The 14494-nt window shown below is 41.0% G+C and overlaps 1 protein-coding gene across 2 annotated transcripts; it reads right to left on the bottom strand.

Annotated features, from left to right (window-relative positions):
- Positions 1–895: 895 nt before the first annotated feature.
- zmp:0000000991 (mucin-12) lies at positions 896–12969 on the bottom strand. Of its 2 annotated transcripts, XM_034132483.1 has the most exons (5): positions 12739–12961; positions 9583–9689; positions 9309–9480; positions 7595–7640; positions 896–6925 (listed from the first exon to the last, which is right to left on the bottom strand). In XM_034132483.1, the coding sequence occupies exons 1-5, from the start codon at positions 12837–12839 to the stop codon at positions 1667–1669; spliced, it is 5685 nt and encodes a 1894-aa protein (XP_033988374.1). In that variant the 5' UTR covers positions 12840–12961; the 3' UTR covers positions 896–1666. The 2 variants fall into 2 exon arrangements, with proteins under 2 accessions (XP_033988374.1, XP_033988375.1); XM_034132484.1 differs by lacking the exon at positions 7595–7640 and having other exon boundaries at positions 6667–6925; positions 12739–12969.
- Positions 12970–14494: the final 1525 nt, after the last annotated feature.

Genomic DNA, 14494 nt, shown 5'->3' with positions numbered 1-14494 from the left:
AAGAATGTTACTTCAAATGTGTTTTATTGTTCACCAAAACAGCATTTATTTCTGTGGGCCTTATATTCACTAAGTAAATAAGCCTTGTATATCCGGCTGCATTCCCAAAGAACAAACTGATAGCCTATCTATTTGTTTGGTCTTTGGGAATGCAGCCGGAAAAGCCCTTAAATATCGCTGATTGCGTTCTCTATGACTGTGCAATACAAGATAAGCTATCTGTCAGCGTCTCTTGTCAGCTCAGTGCCATGAAATATTTTTGACATAGAAAAACCCAAGGCTTTGGATGAGGCTGCTGGTGGGAGGATGTGTTGCACTTTTCCTATAGTGACATAGAATGGATAAACAGGCCCAACATCATTGTTACTATGACACATAATGACAAGCAGCCAGGCCTTTCCCAGTTGATGTCATGGCTAATAATACGAAGCAGATTGTGTTGTCGCACTGTGAATGTTTCTCTGGTAGGAATCATACAGTGAAGAGATAAACAAGGACACGCAGTACATTGCGGGAAAACGTAGAAATATAGCAACAGTTTTACAAATCCACCCAGTCTAATAGATGTTTTACCCAACCATCACCATAACAGCTTGTGTTGTCACAGCGTATAACAAAGGGGAACACCTTAACTGTTAAAGCCCCACCTATAGCTGGCACTATTTCAATTAGAAAGCAAGGCAAAGCACTTTCATGATTTCATTAAAAACCTGCAGAATGGAATGTGGCCTCGGGCACCTGATCTTCTGTTGGACATGCGGCATACCTTTTCACTAACGATTACATGTAAATACTTAGGAAGTACAACATATAGTTATAGTTAGATCATGTGTCATCAAGCAGCAGCAAAGTGTACTCAAATTAAACACTTAATCAACACACACATAAATCCAAAAACATGAGTTACTGTTTGAAATACATTTATTTATAAAATAGATATATTAAGATTTAAGATTGCCAATGTGCAAATAAAAGCAAGCACTGTTTAAAGCAGTGAATAATGTTCGACATCAAATGTTAATATTCAGTAGAATTACATTTAAAAAAAAATCTTTTTCAAAATACATAATACATTTTTTTTAAACAACACTGAGAAAAACAATCTGCTTTATTCTTACAACATCTGTTGATTGCTCTATATACCAGCTCAAGCTTAATCTGGCATAAATCATCATGTTTTATACATGTCCTTATTTAATAAAGACAACTAATAATAACTTACCATATTTATTTCAATCTGTATACATAAAAAAGATAATGGAATGTCACATGATAGAACATTTATCAACTTTACCTCAGCACTTATTGTTAAGTAGCAGGATGAAATGCAAACCTTAAGAAAGGATTTAGGTAAAAACTACAACCTTACACAAGTTTGATCATACACTACATAGATGTAAATCCCTCACTGATACCATGCAACTCTCAAAACTATACATGTTAAACAATGCAGATTACAGATCCGCAATTATACTGCACATATATTATAAGCTTTAAACCAATGCTGATAATATCATGCTTGCTCATCTAAGGTATTTTGGACTTGACAACAACCACCATTTTTTTTTTAAAAGCAAATTATTCTGGCGTAAAACTGTCCTTACGTCCCAGGAAAGGGAGACATGCAGACATACTTTAAATAACAGATGTTAGCCCCACTTTGGGTCTAAGAGATTTTGACCGAAGGGACGGTTAAAAAACAAATGTTTGCCTTTACAGTTCTGTCTCTTTTCTTTTCTTCGTCTTCACCTGTTTCTAAATAATATTCATCATCTGTTGTTGTGTCTGAACTGCTGTCTGTAGACTCCTCAAAAGTGCTAAGGCTGGTTTCATAACCTCTTGAGGGCCGAAGCCCTTTGGAGGACTGGCTGTCCACTTGCATTGAGGCCCCTGACGAGCCAGGATAGGTCGGGGAGGAAAGGCTGGGGGGCTGGGATATGCGTCTGGACACTGGTGATAGGGGTGGGGTAGGAGGAGGGGTTGGAGGACCCTCTGTTGCCCATGCAAAGTGACAAGTGTTCATGTTAGGGCTCCAAAGGCGGGCTTGCTTTGAGGTTGTGGTTGTTACAGAAGGAGAAACAGGGACTTCTGAACTCCAATTTGCCAAGCGCCTTGTCAGTGATCGAGGAAGAGATCTGGACCTCATTTTACCAGGGTCGCTGGCCAAATATGGCATTCGACAGTCCTTACTTGGTTGGCAATCTTTTTCTGTGCTCCAATCTGGATGAACAGACCACTGATCCAGGTCCTTACCGTTGCCTTCACAAGTCAAGGCAGATTCAGAGAGGTCCCCCACACTCATGAACCTGGATCCGGTTGAGATGCGACCAGGCCCTGACGGTCTGCTGGACAGTACTGAACTCACAGAAAAAGACCTCCCAGGCTCAATGCCATACTTTAAGTCTGCATAGGACGATGCTGAGCCTTCCTCGTCCTGTCCTGGACCTGCACTTGGAGGACCAATGGATGCCCGGCTTCTTCTTGAACCCCCCAGGCTAATTCCTTCTCCCTGCTCACATGGTGAGGGGGTATCTCTACGGCGCTGTGGCTTTGGGCTAAAAAATACATTGTCGTCTGAAACATCCTGTGAGGCGAATGGGGAGACCGGCGAAAGTGAAGAGAAGGGTGAGAAGGGGCTTCTGGGGCTAGATGCAGACCGACCTAACTGAGTAGAGGCATTAGGGCTCCTGCAAGAGAGGTACTGGTTTGTTGGGTTAGAATCTGCCCCGCTGTCTTCATTAAAGTCCAATTGGATTGGTAGGCTCTGGATGGAAAATTGAGGTTTGTTTTGACTGTTGCTGTGTTCTGCAAAAGCATTTAGCTCCTTTTGGTCAGTTTCTGGATGTGACATGTCTGGCCAAATGCAAAGGTCACCTCCTGCCATTATGTTCCCAGGACCTGAGGGTGGTCTCAGAGTGCATCTGTTTGGTGTCCATCTATGAATTCCCTCTGTTCCCTTTCCATTGTCCCCCAGCAGCATCCCTTTGTCCTGCTCTTGCTGCATTAGCTTGGGGGTACTCTCAATAGTGCTATCACTGATGTCACTTGATCCACTAACAGAAGGTGTTTGGGAGGCTCGCTTCCATTTCCATGGAAACAATACATCATCATCAGACAGTCTGTAGCTGAATCTTTCTTTCAGTTTGCTTAAGACCTTGTCCATTTTGTTATTAGTCTTGCTGGCCCTCTCAGACTCTGATCTGTGCAAACTGGAGTTTGGTGTGCTGACACTTTTCTTAAGTGCAAACCGACTTCTCTTTGGGCTTTGTTCATTGTTTCCCTCCATTGAAAAAAATCTACTCTTACCCAGTACATTGTCCTTCACTCTCCTGTTCGAGCTTTCACCAGGAGGCTGACTCTCTGTTGAGCTGCTATCACTGGAGCTCTGAGGTGAATGGCCACGTTGTTCTCTTGTACCTTCCTTACTCTGCCCTCTGTGTGACTGTTGACTCAACTTGGTCTCCACAGAAACCGCAGTATGTTGCACAGGGTTAGGTGTGGTGTACTGCGGTGCACCTACAGCTCTATCTGCTTTGGATTTAACACTGTAAACCAGTGTTTCTGTTACACATGGTGAAGAGGAGTTGAGTCCTTGATGAAATCTGTTGTCAATAAGTAATATCTGACCATTCTGGTAATCTTGGCTGTTATTCTTGCTACTATTAAAGTTGACGTGATACGTTTCTGAAACGCCACACTGTGTACTTCCTTGGGTTGTTGCAGTTTTGTTTTGGAAAGGCAAGGGTGGGGGCTGGGGTTGTCTGACAGGCGACAGAGGGGGTTTAGAGGTAGGAAATGTCGTGGCTGCAACTGGATCAGTCCTCATAGAAAGATGTGGGGTAACATATGGCTGAGACTGCGGAAAGAGGGGGGATCTGGGTATTATAGTCTTAGTTTCTCCCTGTGTTGACCTGGACGACATGAGACTGGAGTAAGGTGGGACACTATATCGAAGTTTATAACCACTTGAAAAGTCAGGAGGGAGGGAGAGAGGAGCAGAAGAACGACAATGAACTGACTCCACTGATAGTGTCCTCTCAGGTCTAGGTGTGGTTGAGTCCTGTCTTCCTGGATCAAGGATCATACTGTCACAAGGTCTTTGCTTAAACCTCTTTTGCTCTCTGGATGCTGAATCAGCAGAGTCAGACGATAAGGATCGATACTTCCCTCCTTTCACCACAAGTATGCCAGAGGTCTTAGGGGTATGGGAGCAAAGAGGAGGTGTGTTTGTTGTTGGATTGCTTGATCTTAGAAAAGAAAAGATGGATGCATTTTTGAGGCTTTGTGGGGAGCTAGAGACAGATAGAGGGCTTTTTGGGACTTGAGATAGTTCCGGCTTCTTGCTAGTGATTGGCTCAGGATCCTTTAGATCCACTGAGTCTTCCCATGTTACTCGTCTCACTCTCTTTCCGTCAACACGGGGGCGCAGTTTCTTTGGGTCACTTTCGGGGCTGCTTAAGAATTCCCTTCCCTCTTTAGGACTAGACGTTTCTGAGAAGCTGGGGCTGGTATTAAAAGGGGTGGCAGGGGGGGTTAGGAGAGAAGAAACAGTGATGATGGGAGATGATGTCATAGCAGGAGTGGCGACAGGAGTAAGGAGAGATGGGTTGGGGGCAGCTCTGGCTGCAGGATGGCTGCCAGTGGTAAAAGGAAAGCTGGTTGATACAGGACTGCAGTGTGTTTTAGAGGTAGCATTGCCAGTTGGAAACAGGCTGGACACAGTTTCAGGGTGGAGAGGTTTGTGAACGAAAGCATAGCGTCTTTCAAAGCCAAGAGGTGTGGCATTGGCTGGGTTGGGGAATTTAGGAGGTTGGGAAGAGCCTGTGTAATACATGCCAATATTGGTCTGTGAACCAACTGGATCCGATTGGAAGGAGGAAATGGTTTTATTGTTTGGGGTAAGGGTCGTTGTAGATGTAAGCGCTTGACTATTGAGAATGTTGGTGGTAGGAAGAGAAAGAGGTGGTTTGTTAAACTTTTGAGAGTTCTTGTTCTGTGAAAATGTGGGGGTGGTGTTAGTTTTGGATGTACAATGATTATTATTGAATTTTCTGCTGCTCTCAGTGGGTGTATTTGGGCTCTTGGCATCTAGCAAAGTAGGTGGTAAATCAGTTACATCTGTTGTAAATAAACTATTATTTACATCGTGCCTGATGAGATCTTTAGGGTAACTCAGTGGTGGGTTACCTGTAGGTCTGCTCATTTTAGAAGTAGTCACAACATCGGGCAAACTCTGAGGCTTTTGAGGTTCTCTGTTGTCCAAATGGGAACCATATTGCTGTTTGTCAAGCCTGTGTGACTCACGCTCAGGTGAATCCCCAGCATTTCTTTGTTTGAGATTGGGAGTTCTTTCCTGTGTCATCATAGCAAGGTTCATGTTACCTTTGCGAACTGACTCTCTTGTGGTATTGTTGAATCTGTTATTGAGAATTTGACCACTAAATCTTCTGTTGTCAGTTGGACTTGTAGAGGTCAAGTCTGTATTATTATTGCAGGGTGGAATTAAGGTTGTGTCTGTTTTGCCTTTGATGCTCATTTCATCATTGAGAGGGGAACTGCCTTCCTGGTTCACTTGTTTCCACCAGGAAGTGGATGTTAGGGTGGTCCTTCTAGGAAGGGAATGTGTTTTAAAGAGAGCAGATGGGTCATATTGAGAAGGTCTCGGTGAAGAGGCAGAGCTCTCTGGGAATACATTTGTACTTTTGTCTGAACCCCTCCAGTTCTCCCGCATCTCTGATGGTACGTTACTTGGATATTCTGTGTACTGGGTCCTGTTCATTGATTGAGGTTGTTGGGAAAAGGGTGTGTTTTCCATGTCTTTGTTTATGAATGAAGGTGAAAAGAAGCGTGTTTCAAATGTGTTCCTTTCTCTTTGATTGGAGGATAATGGGGATACTGCAGGCCCACTTTCACTTGTCCTATAAGAAACGGGCGATGGAGAGAGGAAGGACTTTGATCTGTCTTGCCCATTATCGTTGAGAAAGCTTTGAGAAAGGTGCGTTGCGAATACTTTTCCATCTCGATCACTTGTCGAACTGCTCTGGGGCGAAGAATCTGCATTAGAGTTCCTGCCATTTGAGTGAATTCTTCTTAATGACAGAAGCAGGCTGCTGGTTGTTGGTTTTGAACTTAAAGATGACGGTCCTACTTGATGACCAGTTTGTTGATTCATCCTTTGTTCATTTTGGCCAATGGAGAGGGGAGACAAAGGAGATAAAGCTCTGGGTACAGGGCTTACAGAACTTGCGTCCATTTTTCTATTGTCCATCCTTCCAGAGTTTACATCCAAAGAGACAGTATGAATCATTTTCCTTTTAGATTCATAGTCCAGGATTACAGGTCCACTCTTAGTGGACCAGCCCACTGTGTTTCTCCTCGTACCCAGACATGGCACCCTTGATTGGGCTTGTGATCCAGCTGACAAAGGCCTGTCCACAGTGTCTTGAAAACGTTCATGTGCACGGTTTGCCGCAGTGTTTGTCACGTCGTGTAAATTCCCCTGGCCTTCAGAATTGCCAGGTCCTTCAGATCTTTTGGTCCGTCTTAGTCGACCATTCCAGTGTGGGGCAAGAACTGTTACCACAGTGGAAGACAACATTGTTCTTTTAGTGTTCGATAGTTCCCCAAAATCAGTTTGTCTCTCAAGCTTTGTTTGGCCTTTTATATCCTCTTCTAACTCAAGTGATATAGTGTTAGTCCTTGGCTGTGGCCCACATGGAATGTGTAAGCCATTACACCCATGAGGTCCAAACTCCTGATTGGAGAAACTTTGAGTTACACTGAAGTCCTTGGTAGCCTCCAATTCATTGCAAACAACTGTAATAGCCTCTTCCCTCTTCTTGGCTGGAAATGATATCCTTTCAGATAATGGAGATTCACAGGCTACCTTTATAGAGGAGTCTGGTGGTGATTTTGTCCCATTAATCTGTTGGGACATACAAAAATACTGCATGTCAGATATTGTATACCATTTTATCTTTTATTATATCTACTATTTTAACATCTGGAATCTTAATCATAAATTGTATTTTTTGTCAAATACATTTTGACATCTAACAATTCAAAAACAGATCGGTTATGTATCACTAAAGCCAAACTCTCATCCCATGTTAATTTTGTATCATACCTATGCAAATGACCTGGCAAACTGTGTGCCTCTGAGTTCAGAGCTTTGCTAAGGCTTCTGTTCCCATGGTTGAGCTATTTAAGAGATTCTGATCTTGACTAACAGGTTATTTTGAAAGACGTGAGATTTCTAAGGCCAAACACACAAAAGCACTCACACCCTTTTCCTTGTAACGCTTAAAATAATAATCAGTCTGATGTTTTAAAGAATACACAATGGCATAACTATGTTTTGATGTTTTCAAATAATAATAATGAATAATAAAATAATTACTCCATGTGGATTTTAATGATATTCAGAGGCTTTTAACTTGTAGCGTTACTACAAGTATTGACTTGTTGAAAATATTTTGGATTAACTGGGAGGGAAACGTGCAATTCAATATTTGTTTTAGATGCTACTCTTCAGTGTAGTGGTTCAGGTATAAACCCTTACATATTAATGATAAAGATTGTTGTTAATTCTTACCAGATGGTTGCTGTTCTTAGCCTCAGTCCTCTGTGTTTCAGTTAAACTGGCATAACAGGAGAGAGAGGAGACATGAAAACCATGTTAGATTACACCTGTCATCTACTGTTAGTGTAGATTAGACATAATGTACGGTATGCACATTTTCCTCTGGTTTACTACATGTGAACAGACGTCTTATGTACATAAAAAAGGAAGACCGCAAGGAAAACATGACAAGGCAGTTCATCATCGAGAGGACAGGAGTTTTGCCTTCATTCGTCATGTAAACTACCCAGTTGTACATTCACAGAGAAATATACTTGCAGTGATATGTAATGGACACTTTACTTGGTCAGAATTGCCTTTTTTAAATGTTGGCCTTTAATGTTTTGAATCTTGCATGTGATATTTAGATTTGGCAAGAGACCTTGATTTGTTATGTACGGTTATGTAAGGTTTCACACAGCAAGACTTCATCTGCACCGACCAGCTTAGAACACGATCATCAGGGTGTTTAAACAAACTGTATTGCCGATATACCTAACCGCAAAAGCTAGTAAAATATCTCAGCAATAACATTTGCATAAAAGGGTTATATCTCTCTTCGTATGAACACACCCTGTCTTCCTGTGCTCTACTATAATGTTTTGGTGTGAAATATTTGAGGCATTAGACACATTTGCCACAGCAATGCTGATCAACAGGATGGTCAGCATTCCTGTCCTCTGTTCCTCTCTTTACTAACAGTTTTCTCACAGTTAAATGTGAACTAAAGTCACACCTCAAAAGCATTTATGATAGCACTTACAAAGTATTTTTTATGTCGAACATAATAGCACAAGCATCAAACATGGGCGTTCTGTATACAGACCATTATAGTTATTCGAAGATATCTATATAAGGTCATGATGGATGGTATGAAAGTAGGCAGGTGGCTAGCAAGCACTTTCAGATGAGTGTTCTCTCTTGAACCAATAAAGCGGTCAATGGCCTTTACGGATAAGGATATTGTAATCTCAAGCACAAATAGGCATGCAAATACGTTAAAGGCGAAATGTGCAGTACACGCAAATGCAAACTTTTTTCACCATAAACAATGTGAAACGCACATATTATGTCATATCCGATTACTTCTAAAGAAAAGTTAAATATTTCCCCTAGAATAGAAGACTAACTTCAAATGACCTCAACTTAATTTGCATGGCTGAATTGAGGAAGTCAAGTCATGCAAAAAATCTGCTCAGGGGTAAATGATTTGTGATAAGAATGTTAGGAAGATAATAAGATAAAGGCTTCTTTTCTCCCTGTCCGGGATACCAGGGCATGTCGTGTATGGTCACTAACTGAACAAGTGCGTGCATATTGTTAACTCACAGGCAAACACACATTCGCACATGTCTACTTTTACAGGTCACGTTATTAGGTGCACTTCCTTGTTTACACAGCTGACCCTTTCAGAAAGTGTTTCCCAATCTTGTTCAGACATGCTTCAGTGGTTCAGTTACTGATAACTAAAGCCTGGAGGAGACTAGTGACTTTAGTGAGACATTACTGCCAGGTGTACCAGTTTGATCTTCAATCTGTACATCTAATAAAACACCTTTTGTTGGGAAGGTTTAAGGAAACCAAGACTTATTTAAGATGAGAAACAGATATACGTCATGTAAAGTATATAAAGACCTAATGCCATGAGTGCTAGTCTCAAGGTTACTCTATTTATTTCCTTGCTTACCTGTGCAAACAGGGGGCTAATTCCTTGCTGTGATTTAGCTCTGGAGTCCTGGAGAGTCTGAGTTGGAGGCAGGAGGTGAATTGACGTTCAATGGGCTTCTGGCTCTGGACCTTTGATTCAGCGCAGTGAGCAGCCTCTTCTTCTTTAAGCCTCTCTGCTTTTGATATCAGTGCTGTAATAGATTCCAAATAGGAGATTATGTTCTGGTCACTGCTGTTAATTGACAAAGTCCAGACATATTTCTTATATATTTAATGTTGTGTGTGAAAGTCACCTGTGAGTGTTTCTTCCTGTCTGATGGCTGTTTGGTGACACTGCTGTCCAGTTGGCGTTTCATCATCACGATGCTTCTGTTGCTTGAATGTTTCATCCTGCTGTTCTCTAAGACATAAAGCAGATCATTTGATGGAATTAATTTACACAAATTCTAGCATTTTATAATTACTCAAGAGATGAATTTATACAAAATGCCAAAGATTAGCTGGTTGCAGCCCTGATATCACCTGCCACAGTACGGCCTTACAATGAAGCAGCTGAAGGGCATTTCAACTATTTAGATTTATGCTAAAGGTTAATCAAAGGAAACTAAAACAGCTATGCTTCACTCATCTTATCAGTTATACAGCTCTGGAGTGATAAGCAGGAGTTACATAATAATTCCTCTCTGCTCAGTCCACACTTTCTCTTACAACCAGAGCGAACACACCCACTCACACAGTCACTAAAACATTCACATGCACATTTGCTGCTGCCCAATGCTGAACCCACGCTAGTGTGCCAACTGCTGAGCACGATGATGACACCCCAACAAAATGAGGTGGTTATCTAAATATAAATGTACGTGTCACTGCAACCTTTGTTTGTTAAAGATAACAAATTAAATGAAGGCAATAGTTTGTCCCGGTACATTTCAGGATCCCTCTTTTTAATCTGTTTCAGCAGTTTACAGCACATATTATATATACCATTTCGATTTTTCTTTCTTGTCCTTTTTTAAAATAATTACCATGTCTGTCTATTCCGATCCACCTTGCCTTGAGGGTCGACGCATTGGCCTCATTAGAGCTTAATGTCTGTGGGGCTATTATAAAAGCCTGACATGACAAGACATGAGAGAAGCAGGGAGAGATATAGGGAGGGAGGGAGTTCTTCTTGCTCTTCAACTTCACTGCCAAGGCCAACAAGCCTTCCATTTGGATGGTACAGTGTTTTTATCCTACCCTTCCTTCCCTGAGGCAACACATGAAATGAAATCACACCCAATATTAGCTCTTGGATATCTGAACATGTTGTTGATAGGCATTTGATGATGGAGCATGAAAAGCTGTTGTTTAGTTGCATAGGAAACACTGTAGTCATGGCTAATGATACAATAGCGCTATGGTCATGTGATACCTCTTGTTTGGTCCATTTGAGCTCGAAAGGAACAGTGTCTGAAGGGGACAAGGTTTAAGGGTAATTTAGTTGCTATGTTTCTCTATCTGGTACTGGAGAGGAGCCAGTTCACCTCCTGGGCCACTGCCGAAGTGCCCTTGAGCAAGGCACCTAACCCCCAACTGCTCACTGGCGCCGGCTAGACTGGCTGCCTCCGCTCTGACCTCTCAACTGCATGTGCATGTGTGCATATAACTGTGTGTGTATTTGTATATGTATGTGCAAGTTGTAAAAAGTGTGCACTGTGTGTACTGTATTACCTGTATAAAAATGTGTGTATGTGTACGACAGAGTGGAAACGGAATTTCCCCCTCGGGGGATTAATAAAGGTCCATCTTCTTCTTCTTCTATTTCCTAGCTTTTCATTTGGCTATATTTGACAGATTGTTTGATAAAGAACATAATTGCTTGTTGGCAGCCCTACTTTAGAGGACTAATGTTCAAATGTGTTACTGTTTTGGTATAAGGACACTTGAGATTTGTTAAAGTGAAATTAAATCTAGGACTTGGTGATCTCTAACCCTGTGTTGACAAACTATATACAAACTGCAACATCAATGCTGTAGACATAGCGTGCATGTTATCTGGTGTCTGCGAACTATGTCTCAGTTTGTATTGATAGTGTAGATCCATATGAATAATTGTTATCTTTGTTAAGCTCTGCACCATTACTCAGTGTGTCTCATACAAGTGTGTTGGTGTATTCTTCCCTTGAGGTCAGCCCTGCTGTGGGTGTGTGTCCATATCTGCCAGCTAAATCTTACATAACTGCATGGATCCCGCCTGAACTCAAATGTGGGTGTGTGCTCGACACTGCATTTAATGTTCAAAGTACCGCAAATGATTTACTCCCTAAACTGCTTTCTTAAGAAGTACCCGTAGACAATTTAATGACTTAATAACAAAAGGTGGCCAGGACAAAGTGAGACGTGTTCGGTTTGCTGCCACACCTTCAGTGTCTGTCAGCTTTCCAAGGGAGCTGTTTATCTTTGAGGGTACGGATGGGTATACAGTAGATTTAAGTTTAGAGGGTATTCGCAGGAGGATGTGCAGATAATCAACAGAGGTTGGGCTCCAAACATGCACAGACAGCAGCAGTGTGTACCCATAGAGGTAACTCTAGTGCAGGCCTGGGTATGCATGTATGAGCTCGCCGAACTAAAAACTAAAATACATCAACTTGTTTTACAATATTTGGATTACAGTGTTAGTTTAGTGTATGGCACACACCAATGCAAATGCAGGCTCAGTTGGCTTTGCATGCTAGATATAACACAGGGCAGAGTACATAATAGGTTCATACATTATTCATAATAAATAACAGCTACAGTCAATTCTAAACCAATACATCCAGATGTCCAAGATCAGCTTTATTATTTTCTATATTTAATAAGGTTTACTAGATGCGTCTAGGAGTTAGAAGCATGTCACACCAAACCTTATACGAAAATCTGTGAACTTAGACTAACTTAACGTAGACCCAAATCAAGAATAAAACAAGATCAATACGACTCATTTACAGCTACTCTACACAGCCACGACACATGTATTCATCCAAAATAACAATCACAACAGATTTTTGTCAAAATTCGACTTTCTTAACAAGTTATTCCCGCTTCCGTTTGCTGTCAAACATAATATGGTGGACAGTGTTCAGCCCTGAACCAGGTGTAACATAATACATTTATGGAAAAGCTTTATGCCGAATTAAACAAAATTCGTTAATGGATAGTGGGACCTTTTATAATGACTCTGGGAGAGGTATATCTTCCTGGACACGAGTTGAAACATTAAACCTGCAGATTTATACCCGAGGTTTGGTGGAGTTTTTCCCTGTAGAAGAGAACTGCTCGCAGCGCGGTTCCGAACTCACAAGTGAGCAAACTGAGAGGTAGCAAGTGCTTTTTAATATTAAGAAAGTTGATTCCAATCACAGTAAATACATGATAATTACAAAGTTGTTGGTAAAATGCCCGTTATAGACATGTTTTCCTACCTTGCAGTTGCAGTCCGTGTTCCTCCTGTTCTGTACTGAGGCGTATCTGTCTCTCCTCCTACAACTCTGCGCTCCAACTCTCCTGCGTCACTTATTGACATCCTACTTTAACCAGTCTGGTAAGTTTTCACTTTTCAGGCAGGCAATTAGTGAAATTCATTTTACACATGTTGTGGGTAAATGACAGCAACTGCCCCTAGAACAAGCAGTATGTCATCCAGCCATGTCACACTGGAGGTGAAAGTTCAACACCTCCTGTGAGGTAAGCGGAACAAGTGCGACTGTAATCAGTCACTATTGGCTGCGTCCCTTTCCAGAAAAGTCCACCCTGGTCATTTCCTTGTCAGGAAACTTAAGCTCTTTGGTGAAGGTGCAACAAGAATAATCATTGTAGTGATCGTGGCTTCGGAAACACATTTTAGATAGAAAAAAGATTAGGCTACTTTCCCAAGCTGTGATAAAACATGTAACTGTATTTGCACATTTCTTACAAAGTCCTCTAAAAATCCCAAAAAGCATAGGCCTATGTGCTAATTCAGAAAGCAGATCACATATAATGTCATCATGTCAACTGTCATCTACACACTATACTGTAGGCATGCATGCCAAAATGTAATCCCAAAAATATAATAAAATATAGCCTTTTTTATTGCTATCCAACAACTTCTAAAAGCTCAACTTCATCCCTATAGTGCATAGAGATTATGTCAAGTCTGTGTGCCATTTTAAGGTATTGTGACAGATTATGTTGTTTAACTTGCTTATTTTTACTACCGAGAGATGTGTGCACATATTTAAAGTGTTGCATAATTTCAGGAAATTCTGCAGGAGGTTGTGTTCCTGCATGCCAATCGTTTTTTAAAAGATGAGAATATTTTATGTCTGTCAGCATCCTCAACCACCTGCCAAAAGATTTACAGTTTTGGTTAATTGTCTGCAGGAAGAACAGTGCCCTCTTCCTGTTCTGACTCATTTTTGCTGGCAAAAAGATTAAATGTTGTACTTTAACTTATTCAACTAATCACGTCATATCATTAAAGCTGAAAGAACATGTGAAAGGTTTTTCCAAGTCTGTCTAACTCCATTATTGTAATTTAGACGTCTTAATCAAATCCAGTGGGTATCTTCCAGAGTGAGTCCATTTCTGTACATAACACCCTCTTTGTGTTTCCCTGAACAGTGACTCCTTGTTGAGCTGCAGTGGGAAAGTAACACAAAGAGGGAACTCTGTACTGAAAAGACTTGGAAGATACCCCTTTTCATATTTTTCTCATACCTTCAGATACAGAGGGAAAATATTACGAAGGCATTCACATTCAAATGCAATTTAGACTTTTTATTAACCTGTGTTTAAATCACCTGACCTGTTGTGCTGAATTATTTCATGGTTGTCACTGTTTTGTGTTGCTGTTATCTGAAATAGGAGCAATTCCAAAAAGAGCCACAAGAGGTCAGTGTTGTTTTACATAAGAACAATTAAAACGCACCCATCAGTGGCTCAGTGGTTCACTTTAATCCAGATTATCATCTATCATAATTACGTCATAATAATACCATAGTTATAATGCAATATTATATGTTTAATTTTAATGTCCTCATTAGTTAAAGGTCTATAGCCAATTACAATTAAATGTGTATTATGCCTAAATTAATATAACATCATTACATTTAGACGTGTGTGCAAATGTCTGTTATAGTATGAAAATAAGGGACTGCATATTTTATTCTAAACTAAAGTCTTTATTGATTGCTGGAT

Source organism: Trematomus bernacchii, unplaced genomic scaffold, assembly GCF_902827165.1.
Source record: "Trematomus bernacchii unplaced genomic scaffold, fTreBer1.1, whole genome shotgun sequence".
NCBI lineage: Eukaryota > Metazoa > Chordata > Actinopteri > Perciformes > Nototheniidae > Trematomus > Trematomus bernacchii.
Note: the sequence above shows the minus strand (reverse complement) of the source record. Positions and strands in the feature narration are given on the sequence as shown.

Bases quoted from the DNA above. Each gene is read 5' to 3' on its own strand.
- zmp:0000000991 (XM_034132483.1), bottom strand. From the start codon at position 12,839: ATGTCAATAAGTGACGCAGGAGAGTTGGAGCGCAGAGTTGTAGGAGGA. The intron at 9,690-12,738 runs GTAGGAAAACAT...TTTATGTCTTAG, and splicing joins ACACGGACTGCAACTGCAAG to AGAACAGCAGGATGAAACAT. The intron at 7,641-9,308 runs GTAAGCAAGGAA...CTGTTATGCCAG, and splicing joins TTAGCCCCCTGTTTGCACAG to TTTAACTGAAACACAGAGGA.